This window comes from Mya arenaria, chromosome 6 (assembly GCF_026914265.1).
Source record: "Mya arenaria isolate MELC-2E11 chromosome 6, ASM2691426v1".
Lineage (NCBI taxonomy): Eukaryota > Metazoa > Mollusca > Bivalvia > Myida > Myidae > Mya > Mya arenaria.
Window position 1 is genome coordinate 29716518 of NC_069127.1, and position 25445 is coordinate 29741962.

General features: G+C 37.1%; 1 protein-coding gene and 1 long non-coding RNA gene across 2 annotated transcripts; one reads left to right on the plus strand and one right to left on the minus strand.

Moving 5' to 3' along the window:
- Positions 1 to 1725: 1725 nt before the first annotated feature.
- On the minus strand, positions 1726 to 4560 carry LOC128237687 (serine-rich adhesin for platelets-like). The gene is made up of 2 exons (XM_052953272.1): positions 4534 to 4560; positions 1726 to 3975 (listed from the first exon to the last, which is right to left on the minus strand). The coding sequence occupies exons 1-2, from the start codon at positions 4558 to 4560 to the stop codon at positions 1726 to 1728; spliced, it is 2277 nt and encodes a 758-aa protein (XP_052809232.1).
- A 715-nt stretch (positions 4561 to 5275) lies between these two features.
- Positions 5276 to 6628, plus strand: LOC128237353 (uncharacterized). The gene is made up of 3 exons (XR_008261583.1): positions 5276 to 5351; positions 6141 to 6260; positions 6527 to 6628. It is a non-coding gene; the product is annotated as an uncharacterized LOC128237353 (long non-coding RNA).
- The last annotated feature ends 18817 nt before the right edge of the window (positions 6629 to 25445 follow it).

Genomic DNA, 25445 nt, shown 5'->3' on the forward strand with positions numbered 1-25445 from the left:
TGAAAGTTGTCGAGCAGGTGTATGTACACAATTATTTAACTGCTAAATGTCCAAAAAAAAAAAAGGCGGAGCAAGAGGCGGAGGAGGAGGAGGAGGAGGAGGAGGAGGAGGAAGCGGAGAAGGAGGAGAAGATGAAGGAGGCGGAGGAGGAGGCCGAGGAGGTGGCGGAGGAGGAGGAAGCGGAGGAGGTGCAGGAGGAGGAGGAGGAGGCGGAAACGAGGAAGGAGGCGGATGAGGTGGAGGAGGAGGAGGAGGAAGCAGAAGCGGAGGAAGCGGGGGAGGAGGCGGGGGAGGAGGCTTAGGAGACGGGGGAGGAGGAGAAAGAAGTGGAGAAGTAGGAGGAGAAGAGAAGGAGGCGGAGGAGGCGGGGGAGGTGGCGGAAGAGGAGAAGGCGGAGGGGGAGGAGGAGGAGGAAGCGGAGGAGGAGGAGGAGGAAGCGGAGGAGAAGGAGGAGAAGGAGGAGGTGGCAGAGGAGGAGGCGGAGGAGGAGGAGACCAACCTGCCTCTTGATAAGAATTATGCAATGCAATGCAATGCACTATAAGCGATTAAGTAAATTATAAACTAGTAAACTATCACACTATTAGGCACTTAATATATGCCGGTACATACTATACATCAGGTAACGATAGTCCATCCGGTGTTTCAATGGACGGTATAGTTTACGCAAAATGCGTTTGATAATTATATATATTTGAAATACATGTATGCTTTATATCGAAAGACCGAAATATACTATAGCCTACGCACTCGCGCTCTAAACCATTCTTCGTTCATTTGCGTATGTTAACGACCTTAAAAAGAAGTATTAACTCAATATTAATTCCATAAATAAAAATCCTATTATTCAGAATAGTATTGGAGGTTTTGGAAAATGTATTGACAACATATTATTTGGTAGTAAAAAGACAGCTTATCTTTATCAGACATGTTCTTAAATAATGTATTGATGGTATTGCCCTTTTCTAACAATATCAACCTCAGTGCGTGTATAACCCGTGATAAATTACGTCATTTGCTACGGCGGAAGGCAACATTTTGTACAGTACATTTAGTACAGGCGCTTAGGGTAACTTCCCTTTGTGAGTAAAAAGCCACGATTTCTGGTTTCTCCCCAATTCTCTTTTTCTACGTTGGAAACTGTACAGCATATTCCAGTGTTCAATGTGTCCCCGTGTAAACAGCACAAGCGGGAACACATTGAAAACTGACATTTGCTTTACAGTTTCTTACTACAGAACGACGGTAATGGGACTTTGAATTTGGCTTGTTTGTTTTATGACAATATGTTTTACCAACATATCGCATACCAGTGTAAGTACCCGAACGGGAAGTCATCAAGTATAATACAAATGTCATTAAGCATATTAAATGCAATTATTAACCTGAATACCATTCCATAATTAACTATGCTTAAGATCCATCATTATCATACCTCTGATGCATGAGAATGCATTTTAAATGAGACAAATTGCAGTCTATCTATCACGCTATTGCGTGCTATACGCACACCTATTCTGATAGTATTCTAAAGTCTACAATACAACAAACTGGCTGGACGGTAACACTTCCAGCTGTGTTATATATAAGGGGGCATTTCTATTTAATGACATGCGATAGCATAGCCACTTAACGCTAGCTCGACCACTTAACTCACGTACATATACGCGCAATTTCAGATTAATATTTGAATGGGTAATGGTACTGAATTAAAAAAAAACGATTTCAAAGAGCAGAGTCAAAACAATTTACATCAGCAGAATGAAGGGCAGAGAGCGCCTGGAGTGCTGCAAGGAGCGCCGAGAGCGCCGCCGCAGCAGGAAGCAAAACACACCTGTGTGTCCAGATATCATCATGGTGAACGGATGATGTAGGATCATTGTCTTTTCTCCAGGCGCTCCCCGCGGTGCTCTCGGCGCTCCCTGGGGCGCTATCGGCGCTCCACGAGGTTGAGGAGAAGAAGGAGTAGGAGTCGCTCCCTATGTTCAATGGGGTTGATGAGGAGTAGGAGTACGAGTCGCTCCCTATGTTCAATGAGGTTGAGGAGGAGTAGGAGTAGAAGTCGCTCCCTATGTTCCATGAGATTGAGGAGGAGTAGGAGTAGGAGTCGCTCCCTGTGTTCCATGAGGTTGAGGAAGAGTAGGAGTAGGATTCGCTCCCTATGTTCAATGAGGTTGAGGAGGAGTAGGAGAAGGAGTCGCTCCCTGTGCTCCATGAGGTTGAGGAGGAGTAGGAGTAGGAGTCGCTCCCTATGTTCAATGGGGTTGAGGAGGAACATGAGTAGGAGTCGCTCCCTATGTCCAATGAGGTTGAGGAGGAGTAGGAGTAGAATTCGCTCCCTATGTTCCACGAGGTTGAGGAGGAGTAGGAGTAGCTCCCTATGTTCCATGAGGTTGAGGATGAGTAGGAGTCGCTCCCTATGTTCAATAAGGTTGAGGAGGAGTAGGAGTAGGAGTCGCTCCCTATAGTCAATAAGGTTGAGGAGGAGTAGGAGTAGGAGTCGCTCCCTATGTTCCAAGAGGTTGAGGAGGAGTAGGAGTCGCTCCCTATGTTCAATGAAGTTGAGGAGGAGTAGGAGTCGCTCCCTATGTTTAATGAGACTGAGGAGGAGTAGGAGTCGCTCCCTATGTCCAATGAGGTTGAGGAGGAGTAGGAGTAGGAGTCGCTCCCTATGTTCCATGAAGTTGAGGAGGAGTAGGAGTCGCTCCCTATGTTCAATGGGGTTGAGGAGGAGCAGGAGTCGCTCCCTATGTTCAATGAGGTTGAGGAGGAGTAGGAGAAGGAGTCGCTCCCTGTGCTCCATGAGGTTGAGGAGGAGTAGGAGTAGGAGTCGCTCCCTATGTTCAATGGGGTTGAGGAGGAACATGAGTAGGAGTCGCTCCCTATGTCCAATGAGGTTGAGGAGGAGTAGGAGTAGAATTCGCTCCCTATGTTCCACGAGGTTGAGGAGGAGTAGGAGTAGCTCCCTATGTTCCATGAGGTTGAGGAGGAGTAGGAGTCGCTCCCTATGTTCAATAAGGTTGAGGAGGAGTAGGAGTAGGAGTCGCTCCCTATAGTCAATAAGGTTGAGGAGGAGTAGGAGTAGGAGTCGCTCCCTATGTTCCAAGAGGTTGAGGAGGAGTAGGAGTCGCTCCCTATGTTCAATGAAGTTGAGGAGGAGTAGGAGTCGCTCCCTATGTTTAATGAGACTGAGGAGGAGTAGGAGTCGCTCCCTATGTCCAATGAGGTTGAGGAGGAGTAGGAGTAGGAGTCGCTCCCTATGTTCCATGAAGTTGAGGAGGAGTAGGAGTCGCTCCCTATGTTCAATGGGGTTGAGGAGGAGTAGGAGTCGCTCCCTATGTTCAATGAGGTTGAGGAGGAGTAGGAGTCGCTCCATATTTTCAATGATGTTGAGGAGCAGTAGGAGTAGGAGTCGCTCCCTATGTTCCATGAGGTTGAGTAGGAGTAGGAGTCGCTCCCTATGTTCCATGAGGTAGAGGAGGAGTTGTAGTCACTCCCTATGTTCCATGAAGTTGAGAAGGAGTAGGAGTCGCTCCCTATGTTCAATGGGGTTGAGGAGGAGTAGGAGTCGCTCCCTATGTTCAATGAGGTTGAAGAGGAGTAGGAGTCGCTCCATATGTTCAATGATGTTGAGGAGCAGTAGGAGTAGGAGTCGCTCCCTATGTTCCATGAGGTTGAGTAGGAGTCGCTCCCTTTATTCCATGAGGTTGAGGAGGAGTAGGAGTCACTCCCTATGTTCCATGAAGTTGAGAAGGAGTAGGAGTCGCTCCCTATGTTCAATGGGGTTGAGGAGGAGTAGGAGTCGTTTCCCATGTTCCATGAGATTGAGGAGAAGTAGGAGTAGAAGTCGCTCCCTATGTTCCATGAAGTTGAGGAGGAGTAGGAGTCGCTCCCTATGTTCCATGAGGTTGAGGAGGAGTAGGAGTAGGAGTCGCTCCCTGTGTTCCATGAGGAGGAGGAGGCGCTCCCTGTGCTCTATTAGGAGGAGGATACGCTCCATTGAGTCTGCGTATTTATATGATAAGATAATTGTAATTTGATTAAAACAAGAAAGAACTTTTAGTTTTTTTACTCCCCACCCGCTCCTTTGATCGAACCCGGGACCGCTGGCATGGTAAGCGAGTAAAATAACCTTTACACCACAGACACCGTACATACGTAGAGTAAGTATTTTCAGTTTAAAATGATAAACGCTCTGACCGTAACCAATACACTTTTACATATGTTAAATAGTTTAAACATTTGGGTATACCTGTCTATTGATATAAAATATGCGTCTGCTAACGAAAACGTTTAATCGATACTCTCAAAGAGTTCCGCTTGAGCCCCCCCCCCCCCCCCCCCCCCCCCCCATTAAACGACTCATTTTCTAAGCCGTCCAAGATGGCGGCTTGATATAGTATATATAGTGGGGTCACTGAGTGCATATCGACTGGATGAACCCACCTGATTCAAATTTCTGCTCGGCGGACCGCAACCGACCGGCTAGATTTCTGTAGCGTCACGCCGGAGCCGCCGGATCAATAATGTTACGCCCGAGCGCGCCCGAAAAGCGATCATTTTCTATTGCGTCCAAGATGGCGGATTTATATAAAATAGAAGTGGTCACCGAGTGTATTACAGTCTGGATGAGCTCATAATACCATATATTTTTCAAATGTTTTGTTAATTGTTTGATAGTTAAATATAGAAATGAAAATGTGGTAGAACAATCCAATATATTCATTTGTGTTCTCTTTTATACAACTGCGGATGGTCGCGGAGTACCAAGAAGAATACTTCACGTACGCATTTTCATTTGCTCCCCTCAATAAAAAAATATTTGAATCGAAATGTATACATTACTTATACCTTATACAGTCGAACCCCGTTAGCTCGAACTCTGAGGGACCGCCGAATATACCCCAAACCTCAGAGAATTCGAACCAAGCAGGAATGTTTACCTTCAGTATAAAGAAATCAGTCCTTTTATCTGGTTCGAGCCAACGAGAAATTCGAGCCAAGAGAGTTCGAGCCAACGGGTTTCGGTTGTACATTTATAACAGCTAATAGCTATTTGCATTTTATATGACATTGTGTAAAATGTCACCGAAAGTTAGAACATAATGGATTAAATATATTTGGTTAATTACTCAAATTAAAACAAATGAAATAAATTGACTTAAGCGTAGAGGATTTCTTGCAATAATTTTCTCAGTTAAATTTCAGGGTACGGCCTCGACCTTGTTCGATGTTTTTCATGCGGTCTGGAGTTAAGAAGTCTGAATGCCGATGATGACCCGCTGTCAGAGCATATTAAAAACTGCTCGTCCACTTGTGCCTTCCTGAACGAGCTACCAGGAGAAAATCAAGTACGTTTGTTACATAACAGGATGGTTTCCAATGGGCGTATGGATAGGGTCTTAATGGCACCACAATGTATTATGCTTAATTTTTCAGCATCATGCTGAAACTTTTCGGCTGCTACAGGGTCATTCAAAATTGTTTTTAAGCCTCATGATATTTAAAGCTTTTTTAGTACCACGCTGATAACTTGGCACCTTTTTATATTGTTATTAGTATTTACCATATATCAATGTTCAACTGAATTCCAAACTACCGATTGGATGGCTGTTGAAAATTCGCGAATAACCAACTGGAAATGATCGAAAAAGCATTATGTGAATGTACCAATATATATCGCATCTAACGATGTTCGGAAAGCAAATACTTACAAGTACATAAATAACACGACACAGATGAATGCAAGACACACTAACACGCAATTTCTTTATACGTGTACCGTTTGACTTAAAAAAAGTTATAATATGAATATCAAATAACCCTATCAAAACATGTTTACTCTCAAATAGTTATCTATACTGCAAATGATGAGATCGTGTTATTGCTTTAACAAATACTGATAAAATATTTTAAATAGCATTATTTGTCATAAAAACGCGTCCATATTACAACAGAGGTAAATTGTATCCATCCCAGTCTCTCGTGAGAGGCAAATTTACCAAAATGATTATAGGAAAAAATGCCACCGGAGTCAATCTCGTAGAATAAAAACGCATAAGATAAGAAAATTGTTATTCACGTTTTAGTATATGTACACGAACTGTTTCGACAACTTAAAGGTAAAAAACAACTTTCAGATCCGCGAAGCCAGATATGCGGCGATACCACCAGAGCCCGCCGAAGAAGTAATGGAAATATTTCGTTTGCCCGGAGGGAAAACACTAAGGCGGCGGTTTTCAACTACAATGTCAATGGATGTAAGTAAAAACAAGTAATGATTTAGGAAAAATGCTCACAGCATGCAATGTATATATCAAATTTATGTCATTATACCCGCGTTGGCCATTCGGTAGGTTGGTCAGTCAGTCGGTCGGTCAGTCAATCATTTAGTCGAACAGATGGTTGATCGGTCAATCGGACGATCGATCAAGACTATAAAGACAATATGCTCGTCATATAAGTTTATATATTAGCGGGAATCAACTTCTTGCTTGCTATATATGTATGCTTGGTTATCTGGCAGGTTATTGCTAGCATAGCAGGAAGTCAACCAGGAGCAACCAGAGAATTCAACATCCACTTCCCTGGATCGAAAAATTCTTTTTCGGCTTCCACTCTTACGGGCTCCATGTCGGAAAACGAAATTCGTTCCGCAACAATAATTAACATTCAGTGGATAGAAAATGTAAGTAGGCATGCTGTAGCGCATAAAATATATTTTTAATCCGATATTGTTCTCCAACTTGCCAGATGAACTTTCTCTATCCACGACACTTACCTCTTATTCGTTATTCTCGTACGCCCATAAAATGGACTGGAAAAAAAACTTGCTACATAGTGTTGACCTGTTATATGGTCTGCATAAAGATAATCTTTATGTCTCTCCGTCCGACTGTGCGTTCATCCCTTCCTTCGCCTTAAATGTAACGACTCCTGATTTCATTTAGAATATTGGATCACTGCGACAGAGATATCAGATTATTAGTAGTTTCCATGGGCGAAAGTTAAAGATAGGTTCATCCAAATCCGAGCGCAGTATGTTTACACTTCGGGATAACTCAAATAGCTAGTCACTTATTGGCTTAGTTGAAGCAGAGTCGAAATGCATTGGTTTCCTTATCTTAATGTGTATTGTTATCATGCAACCGAGAAATTTTGAAACGAACGATAAACATGCATGCTTCTTCTTTTTCCCCTTTGTTTTCTTTTTTTTTTCTTTTGAGTGACATCACTATACATCATTCCATTTATGAACATATTTGAATTCTAATCCAGGAAGACAATCAATCCGGGGACCTTTATGATAACCTGCAGATATTGGAACAGCAAAATGACGAAGTAAGCACAGAAAAAAAAAACATACGGTGTTTAAGTGGCATTGTCGGATTAAACGAATCAATTTGATTACCAATTTACAAATTTACAAATATATAGCTTGTTGAATTATGTCTCTTGGAAGCTCCTCTATTATCGGCATACAAATGCTAGAAAAAGGCTAGGTTAAGTTTATATTCAGCACATTTGATATGTCCTTTGTCCGGCGACCTGGACATCATTCATTGAAGGGTTGTGTCGAAAACTTATGTTTTTAATTAATGCTCTTTATGCCTACATTTATTATGTATTTCGAAATAATTAGAATTTCGTGGTATTTTTAAGTCATATTCTATTGGGGCACCGAATCAACGGCCCACACCGGATCCACGGCCCACACCGGATCCACGGCCAACACCGGATCCACGGCCCACACCGGATCCACAGCCAACACCGGATCCACGGCCCACACCGGATCCACGACCCACAACGGATTCCCGATCCGCAACGAATGCACCAAGTGTACAAAATCATCGGCCGGCATCGGTTCTCCGAACCACACCTCACCACAGCCTTGCAACGGATCTGCTACCTTCACGAGATTTCCAACCCGCACCAGATTTACGACCCGGGCCTGATTACCGACTTGCAACGGATCCCCTACCTGCAATGAATCCCAGACCGGATCATCGACCAACATCGGTTTCATGTCTTCCACCGGTTCCGCGATCCACACCTCTTCACCGACAAGAACGGGATCATGGGCATGCACTGGATTATCCATCCGCAACGGATCCCCGACCCGCATCTGCCAATGGGGAAAACTCTCCATTCGTGTAAGTACATACAAATATTTCACTCTTATACTACATAAACATACAACAGGCGGCCATAAAACCGTAGAGATAAATTGTTTTCACTTAAACTGAACATTAATAGTTAAGATTAAGGGGAAGTAATCATGATATTTATTTACACTTTGCTTGTATCGATTAATTACCCTGACACAACTCATGCCTTTCTTGTATGTTATGTATTTTGGGCCAGTGGCCTTTAATTACTCAATATACTGTTGACTTCACTTTACTTATTAATCCGCCTTTTGTATATGTATATCCAATATAACCGTCTGAGGCTCTAAATTAGTTAATAATATACATGTTACACAGATTGAGACTGGAGCTTTGCTTAACTCAAATTTCCCTGGATGACCGTTTCCTTTGATTCAAACCGCAATATTTGTAAAATTGCCGGAATTTTGGTCGGACTTTATACATATGTCATTTTAAACTAAAGAATGCAGTTAAAACTTAAATGTTTGCATTCCTTTTTAAGGCTGATATATTGTTCATCTCTTGAAAACGTCCCTTGCCAATAAGTGTTTCAAACTAAGGGAAGTTGCGGAGTGATCGACTAAAAATGATGGCTTTTGTTACAGAGAGCATAATAAAACATTTAAAAAAATCAAAAAATCAATTAGATCTGCTTTCTTTCAGCCTTAAACAAGTCAGAAGATCATCTTTGATCCCGGATCTACTAGCACACTTCGAGAATGATGACGAAAGACATGTACACGTAACAATCATTGGGGAGCAGGCGGTTGACAATATGGGCGTCTTTCGGGATGTGCTGACCGCTTTCTGGGCCGACGTTATAGGGCGTTATTTCGAGGGAGATGTCGAAGCAGTGCCTGTTGTATCCCCTTGTGTGACTGAAAATATGTGGCGAGCAATCGGGAATGTTTTCGTACCTTCCGCTACAGTTTAGCGTTGCTAGTAATGCCCATTCGGAGCTCCACGGCCATTTTATCGAAAACAACCTCGGATGTATGCCGGTACATCAATTGAAGTAGTTCGTAAATTTTTGAATTATATCATTTATAAAATGTAGTGTTTTAGAATTGAATTTATTGATCTAAGTTTAAATTGATTGCCAGTAAAGTATATTATTGCAAACATAATTAAGATTTCCAAGAGTAAAGTCATAAAGTTTAACTGCTAAATAAAATCACTACGCGATCTACTTGTAGCGGACTTAAACGTACCTCTTTTTGAGTATGTAAACCGTCCAAATACATCCGAGTTTGTTTTCGATAAAAATGGCCGAGGAATTCCGAATGAGTATTGCCAGGTCTTTGTTTGGGGATGTATTGCTAGAAATGTTGATGCAATCCTGGCTGGCCACTCTTGGCGGGTACAAACGAAAATAAATGACCCGGATGTTGGCAGGCGGTTTCACACGTGATGATAAAGACGACCTCATTGAGGTTTTTGACAGGTATCACGTGAAGGAGATGCCAAACGCTGGAAACGTTCGCCGGCTGGCTCAGCGATGTGCCAGCGTGATGTTGTAGAGCAGGCGCTATATCCACTGACTATCATGAGGCTGGAGAGGATTCGGAGTTCCTTCGACAGCATCAAGTCTCTGACCAATACCCTCCGATCCCTGCGCCCAAATGGCCGGAGAGTTGCGGCCATGATAACGGCAGAGATAACAAATCCCCAGCAGGAAAAGGGTGGTCCAATTTCTGAGACAATTTATCAAAAGCGCTGACGATCAAATACTTAGGAGCTTCCTATGGTTTAGTAGTGGCAGCAATGTTGTCAACTTTTCAAACATAGGCATTAATTTCGTTTACCTTCCTGGGCTAGCAAGAAGGGTTGTCGCCCACATATGTTCTGTAACGCTTGATCTGCCCACTACATACATCTCGTACAACGAGTTTTCTAACGAGATGCAACAGCAATTGAACAGCGACTTCTTGGAAATGGACTTTGCCTAGGAAATATAATAACACGATTAAAGTAATCGATGTGTAACGATATGCGATCCCTGAAGAAATAACCAATTCAAAAATAAGCGTATCTAGTTGACATTTTAAATTGTAATCTGTGATCATATATGTATCTCATTTTCTTAATTGTATATCATATGCATATGATCAGAAAAACTCTTTTAAGTTTATGCTTCGTTAATTTGAAACAGTAATATTTTCAGTCAATCCCTTTTATGTCAATTAAAACATTTCTTAATGTCGCTCACTGCATTATGGAGTTGAAATGTTGATATATGTATATGTTTTTGTTACAGAAAAACTATAAAGTTAACGCGGAATAAAATTCGTTCTTTTCTGTTCCATCATATACTCTATCTATACCGTCCTCGGTCAATTTCAGTTGAAAGGTAAGCAAAACTATATAATCACCGAAACTCGGGCTATCTTTGTCATCTTGAGGCACTTGGATGCCTTGTACTTACAAATGTGGTCCCCCCCCCTCCGCTACAGGTAGACGGCCATTCCATCCATCGGCAAACCGTTAAGAACGCGGTTTAGTCGCGACAATAAACAAACTGCGTAGAATGCACTCTTCATCGAAATGCTTAAACATATTTTACTAACATTTGTACATCACATGTAAAGGTCCCACCAAAATCTTTCTACCCTCTGATTGTGTACGCTCTAAATGTTCAACGCCGTTATCACAACGTACAAGCGATGGTACACCATAAGCACGTGTTACCTGAGGGAGGCTATCTATGACAGTTTCTGATCTGTTATGTGCACGTTATGTTATATATATATATATATATATATATATATATATATATATATATATATATATATATATATATATAGGTTGCAGTGCTCATTATCATTAAAGTGACACTCTTATTCAAAATCAATACATACACACATGTATAACAAACATCAGTTTTGAGATGTTAAATAATGCATTTATGGAAAATATTACTTACTGATGACAAGATTGCAACTGTGTAAATAATAGCAGAAAGTGCAACACTATTATATGATTGGTGAATGCTAAAAGATTTACTGTGGTCTACTATAGTCTCATAAGGAAGAAATACCGAGTTTCTTGCTAATTTCTTTCAAATTAAACTCGGTATCCTTCATAAGAACCATTGTTATCGACATTTATTCATCCTTTTTGGTTTGTCAAAACAATATTATTAATTGTGGTAAACGGTATTTGGGAGCAAAAGTGCATCTTAAATATTAGTTGTCATGTCAGCGTGTGTAACAGTATTTCAAGTAACTTTTTTAAGCTTACTATGCTTGCATGAACGTAGCCTAAATATGCTTTGTTTTAATCAAATGTTCGGGGACGCGTGCATCAGTATGTTGTACCTTTTTCTATTTCTTTAAGTAAGGATCTACTACTTTACATTACTTTGTTGAAATAATGTTTTATATTCGAATGATAACATACGAGAAAACAATTAGCAGTTGCCCTAGATTTTCAACCAACGGCGAGTCTCAGATATGCTTATTTGCATGAAGTTACTACTGTATAGTCTTAATCATGATAACACCGTTTTTATGGCGATAAAGAGCTATATGTTGCAGTCCAATGATATTTCAAAATATTCAAACATAAAATACAACATTTGCTCGCTTAACTTGCTGCGCTAATGCATCTCATTCAGAAGAATTATTAAAATAAACTCTGACTTGACGTAATTATAAGTGAGACTGTACTGTATTAATTGAAATTGTAAGAACAATTTGATCATCGACAAAATAAACAAAATGGTGGTTAAGGTACAAAAAATCGGCCAGGAAACGTATCAAGTCGAGTAATAACAATGACGGCACAGTAACATCATGCAGAGATATGCCATATTTGCCGAGAAAATACGAACAACTGAGGATAAACTCAACACTTATAATTGTAAACATTAGCTCCCGAACCACAATCTGTTCAATAACTTTTTATCTTTAAAGTTATGATACCAAACTAAGATGTCGATCGAAGAATATGTTTTTCCCCATTCCCACGCATTTATTGTTCAAAATTATAAAAAAAGTCAACTTACCAGGCAAAAATTGGTCCCAGAATCGGTATTTATCAATCCAAATCCGCCATTTTGTTTGCCTTGAAACATTTTTCTCACTTAATGTTTGCCAGAAACGAAATTACGTCCTCCCCCTTGTTGTAATGTTGTTTTGTACGTCAGTTGTAAGAAATGTTACCGTAACAATAAAATGTGAATGTTTGTACGTGTAAATAGTATAATTCCATGCGTTCAACATAAATTAAGGTTACAGGCATGGTCGATTCGCCGTGGCAAAACTTAGATAAAAAACCTTTTTTGAAGAAAACTAAGAAAACCTCCACCCTTCTCCCTCAAGGTTACATACAACTAGATGCCGGGCCTCATCTTCCGTACGTTCGTCAAAAAATGAATTAAAAACTAAAAACATATTAATATTTCTCACGTATATGTGGAAAGTCAATTTGTTTCACTAATGAACATATGTTCCAATAATTTAACAGAAAAAACAACAAGGAACTTGAATTCAAATTTGAATATCACCGTTTTAAGAGGGACTCCCTAGAACTGTTTTCAAGCCAATCCATAGTTCAAGTTTATCTCAATTCACGCAACCATAAAAAACCGATTTTGTAATATATAGCTCGTAAGGAAAAAGGTACTCCGCTAAACGATATAACGCAGAGTATTATAATGTACATTAGTGAAATGTGGACGTGGAGACTTTTTACATCACTTGTTCGTGTTAAATAGTAACACAGGGCTACATTTGATCGAATGATCTTAAGTCTCGTAAGTTGAAGAGTTCCGAGAATTTAAAATGAACTTGTTTTATGATAATCATTATCAACTAGGTTTTATTTTGTAAAATCAAGTTTAAGTAAGTGATAAATAAAATATGATTCTGCAGCTGTTTGTTTTTTCATTTTAATTATTTGTTCTCAGGATGAACGAAACTATCACATAGATTATAAATGAGCTTGTATAGGCCTAGTTTAAGAAATGTTTGGCATAACAATCCCCTGCTGTGCATCTTCTGCTAATTGGTCTGATTTCACCGTAGGGGCCAAATTCCTGTTTATTTGTTTATTGGCTCAGGGCCAATTAGGGACCATTTTTATAAGAAAACCTCCAAAACTGCACAGCAGGATATTCAGATCAGAGATCTGATAATACAATAAGGCAAATAGATTAAGATCAATACACAAGAGCTGTGTACAATACAGTTTTAAAGTAGGTCTTTAAGGAATATAAAACAAAGCCACTACTGTTAATTCGTACATAAATTGCAGATATAACGTTCGCAGTATGTGTAAATAACTAAACAATTAGCTTTACAGATCGTTTAACCCGAATTGGGCCGCTTTGTTAAAGATAACAGATTGATTAATGACATCATTATTAATTTTTGAACATTTACTGTAAAATATTGAACTATAACCAAGTACAGCTAAAACGGTTGCCTCCAATCTTGTAAGAAATTTAGCAGATCATAAGTGTATCCATTAAACTTCCATATCAGTAATAAAATCGGTTAAATGATAACAACGATGATTTTAACAAGGTTGTTACCTTTAACAAAGTTCTGAACAATCGACCCATAGTATTGTTAAAAAATGGTCTTCAACTATATAAAATTTGCGGATAAGTCCTTTTAGAGGATATTAATTGAAACCTTCTATGTTCCATTTTAGACTGGCGCATGAAACACCCTAGTTTTTATTGACAGAAACCCTGAATGATGCGGAGTTATAATGCAGAGGACAAGTTTTCAATCAGCTGTATAATAAAAACACATCTAGTATATATACATACAATAGTTTAATCACAAACTCAAACGATGTCAATGAACACAAACAATATATAGATCAAATTTATATACAGACAAAACCCGTTGGCTCGAACTCGCATGGCTCGAGTTCCTCGATAGGTCGAACTAGATAAAAGAACCGATTTCTTTATACTGAAGGTAAACATTCCCGCTTGGCTCGAATTTTCCGAGGCTCGATGTATTTTCGCCGGTTCGAGTTCGAGCGAACGGGGTTCGACTGTACATACAACTGAATTAGAACTCAATGCATACGTGACGGTATCGATAGGGAAAGCATTGCATGAAGCGTGCAAGTCGAGTCATTTAGTAAGTATGTTTATCAAAAAGTTTCGTTGATAGTGGATTGAATCTTATGTTCAGTAAGTAATTAATTGAGTAACAGTTGTTGTGCTGTTGATTTTTGATTTTATTGTATTCCTGTTTAAAAATGCACTCTCACTCCCCAAAAAGATGTACTTCAATTAATTCAGTTGTTTTATTTCAACAAAAAGGATGAATTAATATAAAAAAAACAATGGTTCTTTTGAAGGATACCGTGTTTACTTTGAAAGAAAGGTGCAGAAAACACGGTATTTCTACCTTTTAATATGGCCCGATTGTTATGTACGTGAAGTTAGCGGCCTAGCGGCGTAAAGTTAACAGCCTAACTGCGTGAAGTTAGCGGCCTAGCGGCGCAAAGTTAACACCCTAACTGCGTTAAGTTAGCGGCCTAGCGGCGTAAAGTTAACGGCCTAGCGGCGGGAAGTTAGTGCCTAGCGGCGTGAAGTTGGCGGCCTAGCGGCCTATTTTTTCTCTATTTCAAAGTAATTGTTGATGCGTTTTTGTTTAAAGCAATGACAAATTAAAGTTTTATTATTCATACATTAACATAGCGGCCTTAAATTGTTTACTAGAGCATTCTTTATACGCTTTCTTCTAAAACAATGCTTAATTAACTGTTTTAATGCACAAATTATCAATCTGGAGCGATTATAAACATTTTTTCAAAATAGTCGATCAGGCAGTTCAGCGGCCTAGCGGCCTAGCGGCGTGAAGTTAGCGGCATGGCGGCCTAGCGGCCCAAATGGTTTTCAATTTCAAAGTATGTATACATGCCTTTTCTTCTTAAACAATGATGTATTTATTGTTTTTATTCACAATTTATCACTCTGAAGCGATTATCAACATTTTTTTTCAAATAAGTCGATCAAGCAGTCAGCTATTTCAAAGCATTTAAACATGCCTTTTCTTCTAAAACAATGATATATTTACTGTTTTTATGCACAAGTTATCTCTCTTAAGCGTTTTTCAACTTTTTTCACAAAAGTCGATCAAGCACTTCAGCAGCCTAGCGGCCTAACGGTGTGAAGTTAGCGGCCTGGCGGCCTAGCGGCCTAAAATTATTTCCTATTTCAAAGTATGTATACATGCCTTTTCTTCTTAAACAATGATATATTTACTGTTTTTATGCACAAATTTTCACTCTTAAGCAAAAGATCAGAGCGCATATTTGCATATTTCCTTTCGAAAATTAGTGTGGCTTAGTATGGCTTAAACCGTTTACTGACGGTTTAAGAAATCAAACATGAATATTTTAACTTAAATAAAAAAAATCTGCTCGTTCCAAGACAAAAATTAAAAAAAAAACATTCAATCTGTGAGAGTGCGGCTTTTATTCATCATTAAAGGATGCAAATATACACCGACAGCAACAGCAAGCTAGTTCCTCATTCCTTGTTCCTTATTTAAAAGGCCTAATGCTGGGGCTTGTTGTTCACAAGATTTACATTGAATATAATAAAAGATCTGATCGGTCTTTCCATTGTTAAACAATGTATGAAGATTATTCAATTGTCTCAGTCGGAAAATAATGGTATAAGATTTACACATACGGTTTTGAAAAATCTAAAGTCGTGTCAAACTTTTATCTGGAATCCATTGATTTATTGCCTTGTATTTCGAGTATGTGAATGCTATATATTGCCTCGCTTATATTGAAAGGTATATATGAAAGGTTGACAAAAAGGTACACTGTTTACTCAAACCTAAATATTAACATGTCTGCAGACTAGAAGGCATTGTTAAAATACAATGCAATCATTATGCTTTATATTATTGATCAGATACTTGGAATTAGAGTTATTGCTGTCCTGGCGGGTGCTTGTTGGAGTATACACGTATTTTATTAAAAATACTATACCATGTTTTTTTTGTTGAATTTATTGATGCATGTTTAATTAATTGAACGTTTTTTAGCTGCAGTGTTCAGTTTGGACCATTGGCAGTAATGTATGTGATGTAGGCAGCTCTATGGCAATAGTGTAAACTGTCTAGTGACCGAGCCGAGTGAATTTAAGGATCACACGCCCAGGTCGTGCTTCCAATAAAAGTCTTGATCTTCATGTACAATGAAGTGTTTTCTAGCATATCTAAGACTTCGGCTCAGAAGAAATGATAAAATATAATTATTCGTTAATTAAAAGGTCCAGGTAGATCAAATGCATGAGTGTTTAGCATACTGGTTTCACAGAAACATGTTTTATTGACAAACCGTATGTCAGTGTATATTTTGGAATGAACCAATATATCAATTTTAAATGTGCTTATATTATTCTGTCAGGAGTATGTCGCCCATGGTTTCATTCATTAAAATAGTTCACTCTTATGAATTACTCTTCTCTTATATAACCTGTATATAACCCAATTCGAGCTCCACCTTGGCTGTCCCGTTCAATTCAATCATTCTTATCCATACCTTTAATTCTAATCTCTAACGCGCGACTGGAGTTCATGTGTGAAGTTCAATATTCACTGCATTTGCCATAAATATGTTCGTTTGTGTATTTATTGTGATGCTTGTGTTCGCCAGAGACAAGTTTTTGCTGAGCCATGTATTGCCAATCATCTGAAACTGAAAAATCTTGTAATGACCAGTCGCAAAAAGAATTCATAATAAATATGTACGACCATTATAATTAAAGGCTAGTGCATTTTGTTATGAAAAACATAATTGCAGTTAACATTGGTCGCAATGAAAGATTTCCAAGATACACTTCATGTGTTCCAAAATTATTGCAATCAATGGAAACTAAACATTAAAAAAGTGAAAATAAAATGAAGATTTTTGGTGCCAGAAAAACAGATTCCGTTTTAGGATTGATAATGATAATATTGAAATTGCTAAAAGCTATACATATCTCGGAACTCTTTTCTCCAGTAATGAAAGCTTTAAATCAGCAAGACAACATATAGCTAACCAAGCAAACAAAGCAATGCACTTACGATTACTAAGCATACATAATCTTGATATTCCAATAGACTTACAATTAAAACTTAGTTACAGCACTATTCTACCAATACTGACATACGGATCGGAAATTTGGGGGTTTGAACATATTGATGTCATTGAGAAAGTACATAATGACTTTCTGAGGAAAATCACTAACTCTAGGAAAAGTACACCAATGTATATACTTAACGCAGAACTTGGAAGAATCTCCCTAAATATAATTATACGCTCGAAAATGATAAAATTTTGGTCAAAAATCCTAGATCCTAACTCTCTTAAATTGGTATCGTCATGTTATCAATATATGCTAGATACGCAACTAAAGTCAAAATGGTTAGTTTACATACAAAACAAAACACTAAACGATATAGGCCTCCCAAATGTTTGGTTCCAACAAGCATCTATAAACCTTAAGTCGATTGACAAATTGGTAAAACACATTCTAACTGACCAGTTTAAACAGTCCTGGCATGCAAACATTAATAATACCAATAAAAGCAAAAACTTTAACCTATTAAAAGAAGACACTGAACAAGCCCCCTACCTAAAGATCTTAAACAGAAATGATGCTCTAACTTTATTTAGGTTCAGATCTGCAAACCACACAAGAGGTAGATAGCAAAGCACATCCAAGGCTTATATCGAAAGAAAGTGTGATTTCTGCTCAATAGACATTGGCGATGAATTCCACACGCTACTAGTCTGTAAGAAATTCAAAAACCAAAGAATTAAATACATCCCACCATTATTTTTAACCGCCCTAATATTGTGAAATATAAGCTATTTATGACAATAACAGATAAAGACACTCTCGAAAATTTATGTAGGTTTATTCGAATAATACTTAAATCATGCAACCGAACTTAACAATACCGCGCATCATATCCTAACATTTAAAAAAAATTAAAAAAAAAGAAAAAAAGGAAAAATACAAATAACACCGCACTTACCTGAAAGAAATAGAAAAACAACTTACCCTACAAATTAATCCTTAGCTTCCTCAGTCGCCGATGGCCAAATTTACAACCAAATTATTTTTTCATTCACTAAAATATTCCCATTCATGCATTCGCACTAAACTCACGCAGAACACGAGGAACAAATACCATCTACACTGGCAGTACGCTTTGTTTACTCATCCGCCGTTTATCATTTATAACTGTAGCCTTATCCGCTATGTTTAACTCATTCTTAACCCAAATTTCTAGTATTGTACATATCTTATCCATAATGAACAAGAACACTCCCAACCTCCCCCGGCAATGTTTTGCCAATATAAGTATATATCTTAACTAAATATTAATTGATACTTACCCTTGAAACGTATTTGTCTCTATATTGAATTTCAGTGTCGTTATGATATGTATAAATTGACTATTTCTGTAGTATATTTGATATTACCTAATATATGATTACCTTTACTTGTGTGACATGCAAATCTGATACTACTATCACTCTGTAAAACATTGTACTTGTATGTTTTCACGAAAAAATACATAGCCAAACAGAGCCCCTGGTGTTTTATACCGCGGCCTACATAACGTAGTTGACACGGTGTGATACTGGCCCATTTTGTAGACGGGATAAAACAACAGTAGCCCTGCTAAGCTTTTATACACGTACATGTATAGATGATTATTGTATTTCGTACTATTAATCAGTTATTTCGAATTCCTGTACCCGATTACCAATAATTTAACATGCGTTTTATATATATCCTATTCATGTTGTTGCATACATTGTAATCTGAATTAGTAAATAAAACGAGGTTTGAACAAATGTTGTCATAATAATTGCTAAAAGTATTGCTCTCCCTTTGTTATATGATATCCATGTTCATTGTCATTAATGATGTTTGAATTATAAAGAAGCCAAATATTATATATAAATATATATATATATATATATGTTTTCTTTAAATTAAATGACTGTACTGAATATACAGCTTTATGATTTGGAATATGTTTTCAACCTCACAATATAATTTTGTTAACAAACTAACCTGATATTGCTATGTCTTATCTCACTGCTCTTGGTGTATTAGATCTGTTGTCAGTTCCATTCCCTAGCAGACTTGTGTAGAACTTTACAATACTGGTTCTTCCGACTTTGGCTGGTAAAACCAGTTAGTTAGTTAGTTGCTGTGGGAATCAACATTGATACAGATGTAATTTTGGAAACTGTTCAAAAATATCTTAACTAGAGAAAAAGTGAAAAACTGTTCCTGTATAGTGAGGGACTGCTTTACACAAACAAGATCCTGTCAGAAAAAGTTGGGCAAGTCGCAGTGATTACATAAATTTGAAGCTTTCTACCCTAAAAAGAACCATCATCATCTACAATGATTACATCATTTGGCAAGGTCTTAGGTGTATATACACACAACAGTGTTATGTGTCATAAAAAGTGGAAGTGTTATAAATGGACGACTTCTTGTCAAAACCATACAACTGTCATATTTTATAATGATTAGTCTTGTTTCATTATAATTTCTTAAACCATTATGAAAAACAATGAATTAGTATTATAAATTAATGTGTGTTCAATTGCATAACTATTGAAAGTACATTCATTAGAATATTTATGTGATGGTCAAGTTACATTTGCTTACAATCCACTAATAGTCTATTACAGTTGTGATCATCACATTTCTACATGTTTATTGCATAACATTCATAGCTTCCAATTATTGAGTAAATTGTTGTGATCATAGTGAAATTTTGTTGATGAATATTCATGAAATTCATAATATTAATTTGCTGCAAAAAGTTCATGAAAGAAAAATGACCATTTATGATGAACACTTAGTTCAATTACTTTTAGTTCATGAAGTTCTTGAAATTTGGTTCAAGAACTCTAGTTGAATGACTTTTAGTTCATGAACTTCATGAATAAATTGGCCATTTTTCCTTCATGAACTTTTTTTTTTAAAGTTCATGAACTATTTCATGAGTAATTCATGAACTTCATGATTTTTTAGTTCATGAACTTCATGAATAAATTGGTCATTTTTCCTTCATGAAAATTTCATTAAAAAGTTCATAAAGTTCATGAACTGCATGCATAAATCGGCAATTTTTCCTTCATGAACTTTTCATGAACTATTTCATGAATAATTCATGAACTTCATGAACCTTTTTCGCCGGGGATTAGTCAGTTAACCATACTCACAGAGGTCGGTCATATTTTGTCCAAAAATAAGCCGAAGCACGCGCTGGTTAAGATAACTTATTTTTTATACAATTGGTGATCAGATAACTTTACCAAACCAGGGAGACAGCTAAAAGATAACTCATCCACGTTTACATGATTGGCTGCTGTTTCTTACTTGATATGTTTCCTTCTGTTTGACATGTTTGAACATAGGTTAGTTGTAGATAATAAAGACTAGCAAATAAAAGATATATATCAGTTACGAAGGACCTCCGGGCAAAAGCGGAAACAGAAACTGTCATACATCCGGCAATTCTATTGCTCAAAACGAATATTCTAATAGAAAAAGATTTGGAACCGGTCAGACGTCTGTGAACGTACGTCATTATCTGTTTTCGCCAAAGGGAAGCGGATATGGTAGTGATGCTACATAAAAACCAAGCTGATTTATAACTTTGTCAAATATGAAACTTAAAAATGTAATTTTGTTTTGAAATAGTCAAATACCTAGCAGCAGCAGACCGCATCAAATATTTGAGTCGTTGAAAAGGAAAGTTTAAATATTTTATTCGAGTTTTGCATTATCCCCGCTTGTACACTGTACATTCATTTTGAATTGTGTCTGCTATGGAATAATAAAACAAAGCACGCATCGTGCATGTTGAAAACATCGTTTCATCTTATGAATAAGAAGATTTATTACACATCCAATAAACCATACGGCCCATGAGGACAAACAATATTTACAAATATTTACAATGGTACATACACATACATGATAAGGAGAAGGCTCACAATAATTGTTTAAACAATACTCTGAAGAAAATAATGATACGTGTAATAGAAAGTTATCTAACATTGCAATAACTGTATACAATTATATTATTATAGAATAAGTCAGACTTGAATTGATAACAAAACCATTTAAAAGAAATTTACGTAATGGAATAAGATATTATGATGCTTGCATGCTTAGAATTATAACAGCTAAATGGTTCATTAATAAATATTGTTTGCATCTGTTTATACATTAAATTTGCAAGTCTGTGCACTTTATCATGGTGTTATTTTATGCTTGATTGCGCAATAGAATATTATTTAAGTTTATGCTTGACAGCACTGCCAACATCCTGTTATTCTCTGCTTGACTTCGTGGTAAACCCTCATTATCTTTTACTGCAAACTTAAGTCTTAAGTAATGAGAACGCAAAAGTTTAAACACAAATGGAAAAATAATATTAATGAACATTGATTTAATTCAAGAAACAATATGAGTAATTTGTAACAAATGTTGCTGAACACATCGGAATCCAAGATCATATTTTTTATACGTTGCTGTTATACACTTCCCATTTGTAAATATGCGTTCTTTTATTTCGTCCTAATAGATTTGATATTTATTATCTTATGTGAAATGTATCCTGTCATGTCATCAAGCCATTGATAAAAGTGTGACTACTAGTGACCCCATAATTGTGGTAGGATTTTGAACAATACAATGACAAAAACAAATGGACAAGACCAGTGGTCGAAAATTCAAAAGTAGACCCTATTAAGAGGCACACATCCCCGGCACCCCAGCGTTTCATAACCTATATGATACTCTGGGTAAATCAGCTGTAAAAATCTCGTACTCATAAATAATTAATAAGGTGAAATCCAGCCGCTTGATTGGTCGCATGAGACACACCTCATGCGGTGCGGAAATGGCCGAGAAGTTACAACACATGTACCAAGTAATATGGTAATCCATCAATGCATAAGTAAGTTATAGCGCATTTTTATTGAAACTAAATATGTCCAAATTTTTTTAAGGCTTTGCATGAAAAAAAACACAATCAAATTCAACTTTAATTTTAAACATGTGAATTGCAAAATTGAATTGGAACGTTCATATTCTATCAATATGTTAAAGTATTTCGTATTATCCAATTAAACGAGAACACTGTTAAAGGTAGCTTAATGTATCAAAGCTCAAATAGAATTAAGGAGCTTTACCATGTAGGTTTAATTGTTTCTTAAACTATATTAGTTCATTTTTATAATATAAAACTTTAACCCTTGTCGGATTTGTATTACTTTTTTTTATAGTTTATGGCACCTTCACCTTGTTGTAATGGCCATATACATTTAAATGCCGCGTTTGGAAATAACCTTAGTGAATAGTTGATTAAATAATAAAAGAACATGTTATGGGATAATAACCTTGGTACTTACTTCAGTATTTACAAATGCGTTCTTAAAATATTTCAATACATGTTTCAACAATTTTATCACATACACTTACTCAAACAAGGCGTTCACATCAGACAATGTACTGCTGAAGTAGTTCTGCACTGACGTGTTGTTTATTTCCTGACCAATTTTGACAAAATGTTGCTTTGCTTTAGATGCAAACTGTAACATCTTCTTTGTTGTGTTGAAATATCGTTTCGTATGTCTGAATTTTCTTTTGCGGTTTGGCGTGGCCTATCCGATCTGAAAATCGAACACGTGATAATACTGTTGTAAGCACCAACAACAACAACAACAACAATCAGCAACCACCACCTACAACACAACAACAACAGCAGCAGCAGCAGCAACATTCAGACATACGTTACATTAGCCCTGCACCGTCATTTGTAAATATTTCTTAGGTTGTTTTTTAATAAAGGTTTATTTTCTGGCCTTTTTGAATTGATAAATATGGGATTCTAGAGGAGTTAACATAGTCGCTCTTATTAAAACTCTAAACGAACCGCATACAATCAAACAGCGGTTTTCGTATTTAAATCATTGACATCGGCTATTTTATTATATATTTATGTTAATATAACCACAGTAATATATGTAAGGTTACTGCCGTAGTAAGAACAGTGTGAGAAAGAGTTTGAAAGATTCATGTTCAAAATCTAGTATTCCTAGAGCATTTATGGTAACCATAACTTTGACAATCTTGAACAAGTAATTTAAATGTAATAGTATTTATACGAAAGTATGACGCCGCCCGCTGTCGACATTGTGAATCAGAATGACGACGGATAAAGTAATCCCTAAGTGTCTGTCATGCTTTGCATGCGACACAATAATATATGGAACACAAACCCGGCTCAAGTCGTTCGTTTATGTATTGGTACCGGCTCATGATCAGAAAAATAACTGTTATAGATATCACAAATAAAAAATGGACTCCCTTTGGGTAGAACATTTTGTAATAAATATCACAATATGTAATAACAATCCGTTTTGAGAAATCCAGTGATCCGTAAAATGATTTTTTAAAAGAACACTATTTACTCTACCACCAACTGAATAGTGAATGAGCTATGTAGCGTGATATAGATTTTCAATACAGCGTGCTCTATTTTCACCATATGAATGGAAAAAAGTGTTGGGCATAATATGAAAACGTCTGTCCGTCCTGCTTTTGTCAAATGGTTTATGGTGAACCCGATTAATTCCGCAGCCAAACCAAACACGGCGTTAGCCTGATTTATATTTGCTTCCTATCAAAAAGATTTACGTCGCTTCAACAAAAATACATTTAAATCTTTAATTTTTTTTGTAAAATTGTAAAATGAATCATCATAGAAATATTTTACGTACCTGGCAAGCGCTGAAATCATTATTTATGACAAAGTTCAGCAGCGTAAAGTCCATCTACAGGTGTCTCTATTTTCGGCTTCCCGCCTATGGCTCTGTCCAAGATCTTCACATTAACCATTTGACATTCTTCAAACATCGAACACAGTGTGGGAAAGTATGCTAGTATGACTTAATAAGTGTAGACTAAAAGGATGGCAAATTTGTATTTCCTTACATTCTGTACACTGTTCATATATCTCGACATCAAGAATACAAAGTATTTGAGGTAAACTTTCAAAATAATATACAGTTATGTAATAAACTTACCAAAGAAATTCAGTCGGACTGTCTTGAATTTTAATTAGGTAACGCATAACATCAAAATACAATAGATATTTTGTTAACTAGAATTGGGTTTTCTCGTTTATCTCATTTTTATTTTTTATTTTCTTTCCCTTGTGTGAGCACACAGTGACTTGTCGAGTATTAGTAAAAGCTAAAGTATGTCCTTTTTTAGTCTTTTTTTTGGATATGAGTTTTTATTAAAGGAAACATTTGAGACAGTTTCCTCTATTTTAAAGATCAAATAAAGATAAAAATACGAGGCAATATAACATAACTATTTTCTGCGTTATGATAAAACTGCATTGGTGTGATGCGGTTAAACTGGGCGGTACTTTGCTGTTTCATTCAATGGACAGCGTTGTAAATTCATTTCGAAAGAAACCTGGATAATTGTGCAGAAATTTGGTAAACACCAGGATTAAAATGCATTTTGGGTGCATTCATTTGATTTCACGCGCTTCACATGAATTGCCATTTTGAGCGTGGAATTAAAGATCGCATGAAGGACCCCGAAATGATTTTTAATCCTTAAATTTAAGATGGTCACATTGTTGTTTAACCGAAATGGAGCTTTTAAGCACAAATGATGATCACTTTATGAGCATTGTTTATCGAGGAAACGTTTCTATAATATATGGAAGTGGAAGAATCACACCTAGCTCGCAAGGATTGTTCACATCTGCTGATGTAATTTTCCTTTGGAATGACCATATGAGACCGCTAAATTACCCTATAAAATGCCATCTGCTTATGTAATTTTCCTTTGGAATGACCATAAGAGACTGCTAAATTACCCTATAAAATGTCGCAGATGTAAAACTTGTTGAGTCAAGAAAGGCTATTCAAAACGAAAATTTGTAAGCGGGTTTCAAATACGATGGCGCAAATTGAAAAAAAGAATAGTAAATCAAATTAGTGGAATTTTTTGCCACAGTATTACCAATATTTATGCAAAAAGCTACAGAAACAAACTCAGTAGCAAAAAGTTTAGACATAAACCCAGTTTAATGGCACTGAGTAAACATCAAAGACATATAACATAAAATCACAAACAAGAAACATGGAAGAACAGCACAAAACGCCACAAGCAGCACAGTGCATACATACTACATATATAACACTAGGTATGTTTATCAAGGATTGTTAGGTACCGCCTTGGAACGATTT